General features: G+C 38.1%; 1 protein-coding gene across 16 annotated transcripts in view; it reads left to right on the forward strand.

The window, feature by feature from the left end:
- The window catches only part of hth (Meis homeobox homothorax), a 650,834-nt gene that overhangs the window by 178,280 nt on the left and 459,145 nt on the right, over positions 1-13,409 (forward strand). For all 16 annotated transcript variants that reach the window (XM_022058903.2, XM_087348669.1, XM_022058908.2 and 13 more), the window contains one exon: positions 5,921-5,971. In XM_022058903.2, the coding sequence (XP_021914595.1) occupies positions 5,921-5,971 (51 nt within the window). The remainder of the gene's footprint in view (positions 1-5,920; positions 5,972-13,409) is intronic.

Below are 13,409 nucleotides of genomic sequence, written 5' to 3' on the forward strand. Positions count from 1 at the left end.
GCTAATTGTTATTTTCTTGTACATAATTTATTTGTGATAAATATCTATATAGTAAGCTGCTTGGTCAGTGCGAAACAGGAGACTGGTTTGAATTGTACGGACCGGATGAAAATAGATGTGAAGTTAAATATTTCGTTCCTCTGACAGAGTCTGCATACGCCTACATGGACAACATTTCACATTGCTAGTCCCTCTAGAGTAATTCTCGAGGTAAAGCAGCTTTTGAGGCCAACGTTTTATCTCTTTAGTTTCTGACTTGTTTTCCTGGTACATTTTCTGTTTTGTTGTTCTTAATTGTTTTTGTAATCAGTGTAGAGAAAGTGACGTTATCATTAAATACATAGTTTTCGGGATTCTAGATATAAGGTACTAAGTCCTCTAAAGTGGCATGTAGCACGCATGGGAGAAATAATGCATACATTGCATAATTTTGGTTGGAAAACCCGAAAGACACCACTTACGAGATCTGGGCGCAGACTGAGGGGCAATTTTGAAATGAATTATATAAAGGTACAAGCTGTGATACACGGTAATGAACCTTTGAGTTCTGTTAAAACTGCGTTAATATCTTGACTCGTTGAGCGATTGTTGGCTTCTCTGCAATGATATAATCCGCCCTCTTGCTCGCTTTATCGAGTTTCGTTGTCGTTTGATCCAACAGTTGCTGCTTCGCTCCAGAACTCTGTCTTGCATACGAGCAATCCGTTCATGTGTTCTTGTTGCCCGAAACGCTCTGGGATCGCTGTGGATGCCCTTCCATTCCTCCAGCCCAGCTGATGGCTTTCACTTAACTGCTTCTTTCAAGCGTAATACGCACCGATGAACATCTAAAAGTTCCAAACCGATACAACAATGCCTTCATACGCCGTATAAAAAGGAGCGTTTGAATGCAACGTAACAGTATTACGTACTACGGTTTTGGGGTGCAGATGGGGAGGACGTTTCGACGAAATGAGGTGACCTCAGCGTTGCTCATTTGCCAGCCAGGCGTTCTGTGTAACCACCAGTCTCGTATTGATTGTTTGGGGCAGGACAAGGGGGTTCAGTTATATTGTATCGTATGCGAACATAGTTTTATTATCTGTTTTTTCTCCTTCAGCAACTCCGACGAAAACTTGTCAGTGCCAGGCTTGAGCGGTGAAGTCAGTTGTTCTAACTTACACCTGTTATAGCCCTGATATTGTTTTTGTCTCTATAAATAACCACAAACTGCAGAAACGAAGACTGATAACGAGGCCATTTTGAAATCCATGTAGCCTATTGGTAATATGTAGGGCTCTGTCCAAAATAAAAAAAACTCAGCCAAAACAGATATCCCATAAACCTACGTCTAAAGTAAAATCAGATACACTTTGGGGTTAGTTTTTTGTGGAAAATTAAATGTAGAATAAAAGAATTAAGAAAACTGCAGCATAGTATGATGAGCCGGGATAGCTCAGTCAGTATAGTGACTAGCTACGGGCTGGACGACCGGGGTTCGATCCCCGACGGGGGCAGAGGATTTTTCCTCTAGCCTCTGCGTCCAGACCGGCTCTGGGGCCCACCCAGCCTCCTCTACAATGGGTACCGGGGTCCTTTCGCGGGGGTAAAGCCGGCCGGGGCGTGATGCTGACCACTCACCCCCATCTAGTGCCGAGGTCAAGGAAGAGAGGAGCTATACCTCCACTCCCCCCAAGCGCCTACATGGCGTATAGTGGGAAAAACTTTACTTTACTTTGCAGCATAGTATGAACTCTTACCTTTCAGAGGCGCCATGAAAAGAAATGCGTTGTAACTTGAAAGACCAACATGTGACTGTTTTGACCTCCGAGCGTTAAGATAGTGATAGAGCCTAAATTCGATTAGGCGTATCTTTAGTGGATACATTAGACATCTGTGTGTATCGTCCAGTGACTTCCGGTTTGTTTGAAACAGAGTTTTAGCTTAACTGCGTACATTTATACTTAATAATTAAGACATTGTTCTTTTATCGGTTGTCTGATTAACGATATGTCTCTGCTCTGATATTCGGATCTACTTGTTCGAATGTTGTACTTGGCCATAGGTTCTTCGATTTGCCTCAGTTCGTTCGAGTGACTACTAGGACCTTGTATTTAAGTAGGCCACGATTTCCTTCTTCCGAATTCCACCTCCTTCGTCATTTATGATCTGCTATCTCATTTCGACGTTATACATCGCATTTCATAATCATTCTTCCCATTTCCCCGAATCATTATCAGTACGACGACAACTGTTTACCACTACTGCTGCTACTACTGTCAGGAATTCTGCTACTGATATTAATGTTGCCACAACATTGTGTTGTAACTGATAAGTCGTGTTGAACCTAATTATTTTGTTATTGGCAGCCAGTAGGTTAGTTTTCTCCTTGATACAGCCTGTACTCTTGTTCACTCGTACTCGCATTCGGGGGAATAGCACGGGAAATTCCGTCATGGTGTTTTATGTTCACTATGTAGCGTTAATTGGGCACATTTTCGTGTTAACCGCTGCTTGTCCAATGGAGTATGTAGTATTTGTGTCAGAGGCGTGTTAAATCCCTATATCGCAAAACAGTTGAAAAGAGAATGTTATCTTGGGACTGAAGGACACTGAGTACAGTGCGGTTGATGCGAAATCACTGTCATACGTCTCAAGCAGAAATGTGCAAGTGTTTTTATAGGCTAGCTCACTGAGGAACTTGGAATTTCTTACCAGATATTTAAATATACATTAAACATAATTCTTAGCTTTGTGGCGTAGGTATTGAAAATATATGGGTCATGGTTTGTTTTATAAAGGCGCTCTTTTCATGTGATAGACATTTCTTTTGCATTATGAGGCCTCTTTGCTTCGAGGTCTTAGCCTACGTAAACCCGTAAGCAAATTTCCTCATACTGCCTCTGGCATTTTCGCTTATAATCAGTTATAACCTATTTTAAGTAAGCTGGTATTTAGTACGCTTTTTAATGTATTGCACAAGCATGTGTTAAAATGTTATTAAGGCGTTTTAAAAGTTTTGAAACGAATAAAAATAACAAGGACAATAACGAATAAATAAGCGTGAACGGAAATATTCATATTAATTATCTTTTAGGGTGTTCGCTCCATCCTAAGGAGGCTTGTGTTGCAGACGTTTCGTAGGCACATTCTGTCAGGGAAACCTGAGAAGCTTTCAGTAGTGAAGATATTTCTGCTGTTGTATCACCAGCCATGTTGAATGCTTCAGATTATAAACATGAAACTAGGAACTAGATTTATTTTTTGCAAGCCTGTGACATTGACCGATATTTAAAAAAATAAAAATGAAATTGTAGTTATAGGTATATTGGAATCTTGAGTAAAACATCTCTGTTAGACATAATGTGAGCTTGCGAAATAGTATTTGTTGTTTGGTCATAGCTTCGTATGTCTTACATGTCTTTGAGTTTGTTAGGTCTGTTTGCCAAAGGAACGCTTATTGAATAATTAGGGCTAATCAGCGCATCATAATATTTATAGAAGAAGTACTTAATGTGTCTTTGTTATACGTACGTATAAGTTATTATTTTTCTTTCCCGCTGCACCGGTAGGTTTGTGCTTTGCTGTTATTAATTATTGTACTCTATTCCAAGTAATACAGAAGATTGTTTTCTTGGTTTGCGTCGTGATCTGTTGTCGGCTGTTGCGGCATAAACGGGTGGTTACATAAGTTGAACATCCATCGAACATATCTGAGTGGTTAGACGAGTGAGTTTCATTTCCAAATGAAGAACGGGCAAATTTGAATATCTGTTTTTTGTCTTAAGGGTATAAATTTGTACAATCATATTAAATTGAAATTATTTTCCAAAAGTCTGATTGAGAGAATGTACAACTCGCAATTACCAACTGACAAGAGTTATCGTACTTCATCTCATAAATTTCCTCACTATTTGTCTTTCTTTCTTTTTTCTGTTCTTATCACGCACAGTCATATTTTATAATTGAAACGTCGTTTTCAAGTCGATAGATATGAGTTGAAACAAGGCTGTAGTAAAAGCAACATTAGTTTTCTTTGGTTTTTTAAAAAAAGCTGGTGATTTTTTTCAGCAAATGGATGAACGTGTCAGTGGACATTTGTCAAAATCATCGTAACCATCACAGTTATCACAATCATCACGTGCGCATCGAAGCTGTTGTAACTCATTATATCTGATCATTTTGGTGTCTCTTTCTGAAATTTAAATGGTTACTTAATTGTTGTAATAAAACTCGCAGACATGTCAGTCATAAATAACTTTTAGTTTTATGATAATGCAGGCCTGTGGTAGCCTGTATAGCAGTCTCAGTGAGTTTTCGGTGATTTGCATAGCATTACGTCTCTTTTTTCGTCTTTTGTTATCATAAAACCTGTTGAAAAATATTAACGTGGAATAAGTGCATTTGAATTTATTTGGTGTTTTTTAAACACTAAAGAACTGACCTGGAATTCGGTGGCCCTAAAATTTATATCCGCGCCTTCATGTTACGTTAAAACTGGTTAACTAAGTCCGTAAGGTTCCAGACTACGGGCCGGACGATCGGGGTTCAAACCTCTGCGTCCAGACTGGCTTGTGACCGGCTACAAGGCGCGTAGCGGGATATATTTGCTTTACTTTACTTCGTGTTACGACTAGTTTTATTGTTGTGGTGTAACTTACGCAAAGTGTGTGGATTTTGAAGTAAAGTTGGATGGGGCTGATGGAAATATAATTTGTATTTGTGTATGTATATTATTTACGGATACTTATTGTTACATCCTAAGTTTAATGTTCTTCTTTGGTTTGCAAGGAATATCCAGATCCTTATCTTGGTAGATATATACTGTAGTTAAACGAATAATTAAGAAAATTTAATTATAAAAACGTAAACTGTTAAAAGCGGATTATTTTATCACTTTTGACTATTTAAATGTGATCATCTAAGCCGTTGCTAACATAAACAGCGCAGATTCATTTCAATTGACGTAACTTGCATCTCAGCGTCTCATTGCGATTCTTACGCCAATATTTTTTTACAAATATTCATGCTCTGCTCCCCGGAATTTATCAGATGTCCACTAAGCGGTGCCAGGTGTGAATACTGTTAATCAGTAATTAATGCAATTATATACAATTAAATTGTAGCTGTTGGTGCTTCTGTATATTCTGTATTGAAACATGGTACGCAAAGCAACAAATTAGTCATTCAAATGTTGCCTTAAAGGGGGGGTTTGTCCGCTTCACGGACATACTCGATCGAGTACCGCGGAATGTCCCGTGCCTGTGACGTCAGTTGCTGTTTAGATGGTGTTTTGTTTGTTCATTGCAGACACAGAATTTAATTTTCAATAACAGTGAAATGAAACAGATCGTACTGTCTCGAGTTTCCTGTTACGCGGTTACCGAATAGAATTTTAATCTGTATTATGCTTGTAAATACAGGTTCCGTATTTTAGTACAACAGATTGTAACTCAAATGCCATTACTTTCGCCTCATTCAGATAGTTCAACAGGATGTCCGAAACGTAGATCTGTGTAGTTTGTGATTTTCTGGGTTATTACGCCACCTCTAAAACGTCTATTACTCTTTACGTCAATAGTGTTTCTGGTTTAATTTATTTTAGTCGTAAGGCTCATTTCGGACACATTTCGGTAAAGTGTCCTGTGGTCCACGGTATCAAGCGACGAGGCATAGCTCGGTATTAGATTGAATTGAATGGTCAGTTTCAGACTCCGACCGCTTTACTCCTTGAGAAAGATATCGATATGTGAGGAACCTAGAAAGATCCTAGAGCCGTTCTTGACGTCCAAGTCAATAAGAGGCTGTGGAATATTAATCAGTTAAAATAGATTACATCTTACACATATAGTTTTTTTCCTGCATTGCATGTATTTGCCTGTTAGCTGCAAGATACAGCTTTTAGTATAGAGTAATATTTCGTTTCCTTGTTTATTTACAGATTCGGCAAGAGAAGCCGTATTACATAGCTGACCCCGAAGTGGATTCGCTTGTAAGTACTCTAGTCTTGATACAGCTTAATTGTTAAGCACAACTGCACTTAATACTGCGTTGCTTGTCCGTTTTCACGAAAGATTATTGGTCCATTCTCTACGAATGGTGTTAAGTTTCGTACACAGTTTGAGATACAACGTCGTTTAATAAACTCTAAGTTTATAAAACATGTTAACGATACCAACTTGAAGTACTGGTTTCAAGTAACTTAAGGCTGCAGTGCAAGTGATTAATTTTGTGGAAATATGAATACAGGCTCACAACTACACTGAAATGAAATGAATAGCCCTTTTTCTGAGACAGTATTTTGTGCCGCGCTAACATTCCTCGTAGTTCAAAACACGACCTCTGTCGTGCACTAAATCACGTGCTTCAAGGCCACACTAAATTCGTAAAACGTTACAATACGAACAGCGGAGTCCAGACGATTTAAGGCGCTCAACATTATAGTCTTCAGCACAGCAATCCTGTAGGCCCACTGCTAACTCAGAGCCGCGCGATAAGGAAGGTGAAGTCCTTCCGTGGTCTTGAAGGATGCAGTTTTGTGACGGCTACAGATGAAGACTTTCGTATTGTTCCCGATCATGGTAGGCTACTTATCGATATGTTTATTCGTTGATATCGAAAATTGGTTACATTTATTGTTCTCTTAACTGAGTGAACTCACGCAAGAATAAATTATAATTAAGTATCAATATATCACCTGCTAAACTAATACACAATTCATTTGTCCCAGAACAGCTTGGCTGCTTAGTATTAAAATGTGAATGCAGTCTGTAGTTGAAAGTAGTTCATGTTACAGTTATCTTTATTCCGATCTTAAAGTTAGAACAGTAATATTTTAACAACGATGTGATATATTTATGGAAGAGACGGCATCAAACTAATGTGGTATTTATGCTGTCCGGTGTTTGAACCTCTGTCAGGATATTGCGTTATCTCTCCTTTAACTAACAAAAGAATCGAAAGCGAAGAAACAAAATTAAAATAAAATAAAATAAAATAAAAATATGTTATCTTGATTGGACTTTTTATCGTGTTTTGTGTAAGCCATATAGCGCAGCGTTGCATGTATAATGACGTCATAAAACTCATGGGTTTTATTTCCATATCTTAAGACCCTTGCAGGCTACTGTTCACACTTGTTGCCTTGTGGCTATCACTACGAATGGAGCTGTTGCAACTCTGCGACACTGCGTGGGTTGTAAAATGTCCCAACTATGTTTTATAACCTTTCCCATAGGCGACTTAATTCATTTCGTTATTTTATAACAATTCTGTTGGGATTAAGGCTTTTCGGGGTGTTAAAATGAAGGCTGCAGACTGTGAATTGCTTATATTCGTGATTAACACTACTAAGTAATGCAGCTAATCTGCATATTATTTTATGCATTTGTGAAGTTTGACTTTGCGTGATTCAAAGACGAGTGACGATATTACGAAACATTAACAATAATCCGTAATTGGCTGCCTTTATTATTTTATATGCATTTCCAAGACGGCGAATGTTTCAAAAATGACTATTGAAGGAGTGTAGTCTAGCTGGTATCGCCCTCTTTTATTGGCCTATCCTGATGGTACTCCTTTCGAATTGTCACTGAAACCAACTGTTGCTGGTATTTTGACGGGCTTGTGGCTAGTGTGGAAAAACAAGGAATGTACACAACATTTTTGTGGGGAAAACTCTTGGAAACCGACCACATGGAAGAGTGAGACGGAGGTGGAAGAATATACCTGATTGCCGGATTACCGGAACTCGATTCCTCAATTCTTTTCTTATCGACGCAATATCTTCTTACTAACTGTGAGGACAATCCCGGTCTTCTGTCCAGAGGATACCAAATGATATTTTCCTGTGTTATGGTGAAATCATGAAGCTGACACCCACGTCCATCTTGTGCTGAGGATAAAAACGTATTTTTTTATCTTTATTCACAAACAGTTTATGAGCATTTAGAAGGTGTGAAAGGGGAAGGTGGGATAGTCCATATAAAAGAGGGGTGTCCGTGATTTATTGACGCTTTCCTCTCCCTGCACTACTGGGTGCAGTCTCCCCCTTGAACGGCCACCAGGTACCCTCCTCCTGGGACACCATCATCAGCTCATTACACAGTACAGCTCGTCAGCTGTTACATAAAGACTGCCAGTTGGTTGAGTGAAACACAACTGGTTAGTAAAAACATAAACTTTAGGTTGTTGGCTGTAGAAATAGCAGGGCTTTGCTGTTTCAAATGAATGGGTGGGGTACCGTCTCGTATTTATTACGGTCATGTAGGTGACGGTAAACAGTGAAAGTCATTTCAATTAATGTAATTATATGCAATAACTCAAATAGGATTAAATGAAATTAACAGCGATTCCATTTTGTTGACGTCTCGCTAGTGGTCCCAATTTCTGACATCATTATTTATGTAGGTCATGCAGTTATTGTAACAAAATATTCCAGTTTGTCTTACCCTAAAATTACCATGAATGAATAATAAAGATAGTTAATGTTTAATTGGAATGGCTTATAATAACAGGTAGTTTAAAATTATAAATAAATCATCGTAGCTAATTGTAACAACTCCTGTGACCTCGCTATTACGAAAGTGTGTGGCTGTTATAGAAACCTGTAATGCAAGAGTAACTTGCTCACAGAGCTATAGAATTTTGAGACTTGAATCTGCGAAGGCGTCAGTTCATCTCCTTGGAACATGTAAAAAAGAAACCCTGTTAGTGACTGCATTGTCTGCCGGAAGTTCAAGTCGTTAGGTAGATTACCGCATTTTCAACACCGTAAAATAATCGTAGCATCTGCCGTTTATTCACTACGTACCAACATGTCTTTCTCATTAATTGTTCCGGGGCGTGATGCTGACCACTCACCCCATCTAGTGCCGAGGTTAAGAATGAGTAGGAGCTATACCAACTCCCCCCCAAGTGCCTTCATGGCGTATAGTGGGACAGCTTTACGTATTGATACATTGTTGTTTGTGCTAATTCAATTCACTTTATTTATTACTACTTCCTGAAAACGAATTATAAAATGTTACGAGTTCATACACGTTCCTGTGGCGCCTACCTTAGATATAAACGAGCCCTACGTGTAACTAATTCTTCACTTTTTATGTTCTCCGGTCCATACCTCTTATTCTCTCATTACTCTTTACACCATAGGGAGAAATGTATAAGTTTATAGACCAAGGGAAGCATATATGAATATTTTATTATACAGAATAGTAATAGATTAAGATAAGCCCACGAACGAACCCGTCTGCATCAGAAAGAGCACAGAATAAAACTCGCTAATTGTTTGCTAAATTTACAAAATGCATTCCGGTACGTCTTTAGTAATGTTCGTAGCACTAATTAAATCATTAAATTACTAATTAATATACTAAATATTAGACACCTGAAACACTGTTGGTTTAATTTTCTGTTCAGTTTTACATTGTAGTCCATGTTTAATTAACTACATATCTGATAACGCTAATCGAACGTTATCTGCTTGTTGACTGCCACAGCATTTGTAACACTTAAATATAGCATTTTCTGATATTGATATGGTTTAAGAAGTGAAGCCTGGAATAAGGACATCTCTGTCTGTCTCTCTCTGCCACGTTTTGAAGATAAGTCTTAAATTATTATAGATCTCGAGCTGGATGAGAATAAAAAAATGAAGATTTCCGTCGAATGATATGGAACAGTTAATGGCAGTAATACGTTAATATATTTACATTCTTTTCTCCAGGCACTGCACACGTGTAGTATTTTTTCTGGTGGTAATAAATACAATTTATAAAAGAACCGTGTTTACAAGATCCCTCACTGGTCCCTTTTTTGAGCCATAGAATCCACTACGTACCGTCATGTCCTGTTTCTCAAAGGGCAAATTAAAAAAAAATTGTCAATCCATCTTTGCCCAGGTTTTCCAAGTAGTCTCTTTTCTTCAAGCTTTCCGACCAACACTTTTATATGCTCGTATCATATATCTCTTGTGCATCCTTCAGCCAACAACAATCCAAACTTCCTCGATGTAATAATTCTTTAAATATGTGAAGAGTACAAATTAGTATGAATCTTCTCGTTATGCCCTAACCCCATTAAGCCTGCTTCATCCTCTCAAGTGTGCATTCCACAAAGAGATACGCGTTTCTCAGGAAACCGTTTTAGTAGTTGCCACGTCAGTGTTTATTCTTTGAAGCAAAAATACTTGAAATGCCCACATCGTATCAGATGTAGAGGCTGGAAATGTATTTTTAATTTATTTCACAATTGGACAGCTTCAAATTTTTATTATTATTTTGCTTGTACGTATTCCCATGTATTGGCCACATAATTTAGAGCATTGGTAAAATGAGTCGTCCCATTGTATATTAATTTTCTGCTACCAGTAGGTCCAATCCGCTGAAAGTAGTAGTCGAAATATTTACACCTGTTAAAATTATTGGACGTGATCACATTCCTTGCTACGGATACTTTTCCTGACGTATTTATGTTGGATTAGGCGGCAAGAACTTAGCTGGATCAAATGTTCCCGCTTACATGTCTTAATCCTGAACTTTCACAACCGAAATTAGTCTGTGGGCACATTCTACGGTTACAACCGCCCGGAAATGGTGCAGTCCAATGGTTGCTCCCAGGGAACAGAGGCCCATCGTCTTTGCAATTGTCTAGTTATTAATAATTGTGTAGTGTTCAGATATTCTTTGAATTCTCAAGATTTCGATGTCTTTCCCAGTATTTATGACTTTGAAATTCAGGTCACTTCAGCCGTACGCTTTTCAGAAACGTTGGCATCTACGGGCGAGTCCACGTGGGGCAAACAACCCAAACGAACATTATGAAAATCTTAACCGTCTTGATAACACTAAATCTCACTCAGCTTAATTCATTTACATAGTGCTGTCGTTTCGTTCTCAATAATTCAATTCAATTAATTTATTTACGTGTTTGCCAACAGCAAGAAGCCAATAACAGGCAAACACTGGTAATACATACAATAATAGTGAAATAATAATGAAAAATGGTAAACAAACACATTAACTAAACTTATATATGTACAGTATTAAATGTAACTGCCAAGTACAGGCAAACCCAAAATAGAAACAATATTAACACAGAGCAAAAAATGAAGAAATATAAATAATGTTTACCAAAATAATGTAAAGGTTTTGTCATTAGGATACTGTACATTTCGTGCTGTCAGGTCACAAAAAAGTATAAAAATATAATAAACGTGGAATTACACTCCACACTTCTCGGTAGTGAAAAGTGAAAAGCAGCGAATTTTGCATTAATCACATTATCGTGTATTTACATGTTCAGACACCAGATCTCGAAGTTACGTGCGTGTATTTCGCTTAGAATTTTAGAAAAATCCCCATTCTCTTCCTGAATGACTTCATGCCTAGGTAGCAAATATTGTTTTCAAATAAACCTACGCTATAAATTTATAGAATACCTCACAGTTTGAACGTACCGGCAGACTTCGGTAAAGCAAGAGGAATTTTGCCAGGATTCATTACAATATAAAACATTAACATTCCTGGTGTAACTTACTATTTAGATGCTGTCCATTGCAATGCCGTGTACTTGTGAATGTCGCCTTGCATAGTAATGATCCAACAGGACTGAATGATGTAATCGTACATTTAAATATTCTAGTTGAGAATGTAGGAACTCTTAAATACCATTACGTGATCAAACATTAACAACGATAGGTCTTCTTATTAGGATACAAAATCACGTATTAAGTAATAGTTATTTTTAATGTTATCTTAAACAGGCTGATATTAGTATGGCAAGGCTATATGTTCTTTAATCAGTGTTTAATGATTCCTTTTAACGCTAAGCCTCTTCGTGAAGGCATCTTACTATTTTATTATTTATTTTCTCTTATCTTATATATTTCCTGCTGTACCCCCTACTGGCCCTTTTGCCTTTCCTTGGCGTAGTAATTTACTGGTTTGCGTTTATAACTTCTAACATTCAAAACAAAATACGTACACTAACCAAGTAGTTGCACATAGCGTGTCTTCCAGATTGCGGGGTTAGAGGAGGCTAACACGTTTTTATGTAAGAAGTAGCATAGGAGAAAATGTTTCATTGGGCTTGGGAATCGATCTCTTATGACCACTGTAATTACTTTCCGGTTCCACAAAAGACGGGGAATTTTTTGACCCACTGAGCGAATATCAACTTATCAATAAGGGTTCTGTTCGAGGAAGTTGTTGTTTTGATAGTTTTAATATTAAAAATTCAAGTCACAAATCAAGTAAATTGTGGTTTAATAATTCACCTTCTGACGACGAACAGAAACATCCGGAGTATAGACCAGGAAGGTAATGTTTAAAGACGAATAATTAGCGATGAATTTAGACTCACTGTCTTGTCGTGAAGAAATCCGCTCGGAATTTAATTAAACACCGGAGGAATATAAAAGTACCTTTTCGGGTGATGTGTGTGGATGTTATGGGAACAAAGCGGCCAGAGCATGAGGCTATTCACCTCAGTATAGTGCCAAAGCACGGAACACGGCAGTAATTGGTGCTTATCGGTGGTTGCTCTTGGTATGACAGTGTAGGCGTACAATATTTCTTCTGAATCTATTCTTCTTGCTTTTGGAAAAGGTTTAAAGCTGCTGTTAACTGGCCGTGGAGGACTGACAGAGTAGCTGTCCTACGGCGTCGCTTGTTCTACATGTGGTAGAAGCCACGCCAGACGGTATAATAATTGGGGCATTCATACCAGTACCTCCCCCTTGTGACCACAGCTGCTGTTCGCATCGTCTTACAGTGATATTGTTACAGCTTTAAATGAAAAATTATACCATCGCTTCATGCTATCAGGATTTGAGGTGATCCACTCCACGTTACGGAAGGTGTTGAAAAACTTTAGCTACGTGTATGATGGCTGTTATAATGCAATAGTCATACACGTGTCTCTGAGCTTAAGAAACTTGCCTGCAACAAACAGTTGCTTTGTTCCTCCGAATTTGTTGAAGGCCGTTTGAATAATGCCAGTCTAGTGCAGCGGTTCTCAAACTGTGGTACGGTACTCCTTGCGGTAACAGAGATGATTTTATTATTCATATATTTACAGAATTATTTACATGTGAACGTTGAGCAATCCTGTCACAAACTATTTTAAAACGAATCGAGATTATAGGCTTTCGGCAGAGCTAATATATTTGGAAAGATGGGGAACCATACATTTTCTTTGACTTCTTCAGGGATAGCAGGCACAAAAGTAGTTCATGTTACTGCTGTTTTAAGTGGATGTGTAGGACCCTCAGCGGTTTTTCGTGCAACAAGTACCTCAGTGCTGATTTTGATCCACAATGTGGCCGTATGTATATCACTACAGATCTCCTTTGGATTTTTGAAAACTGTGAACATTTCATAATGTACAGGGATATTAAAGATAATATGATAAGGGCAGCATTGACGAGG

The sequence above is a fragment of the Zootermopsis nevadensis genome, unplaced genomic scaffold (assembly GCF_977971745.1).
Source record: "Zootermopsis nevadensis isolate Lab colony 2312 unplaced genomic scaffold, Znev_1.0 Znev_ptg000013l, whole genome shotgun sequence".
Lineage (NCBI taxonomy): Eukaryota > Metazoa > Arthropoda > Insecta > Blattodea > Termopsidae > Zootermopsis > Zootermopsis nevadensis.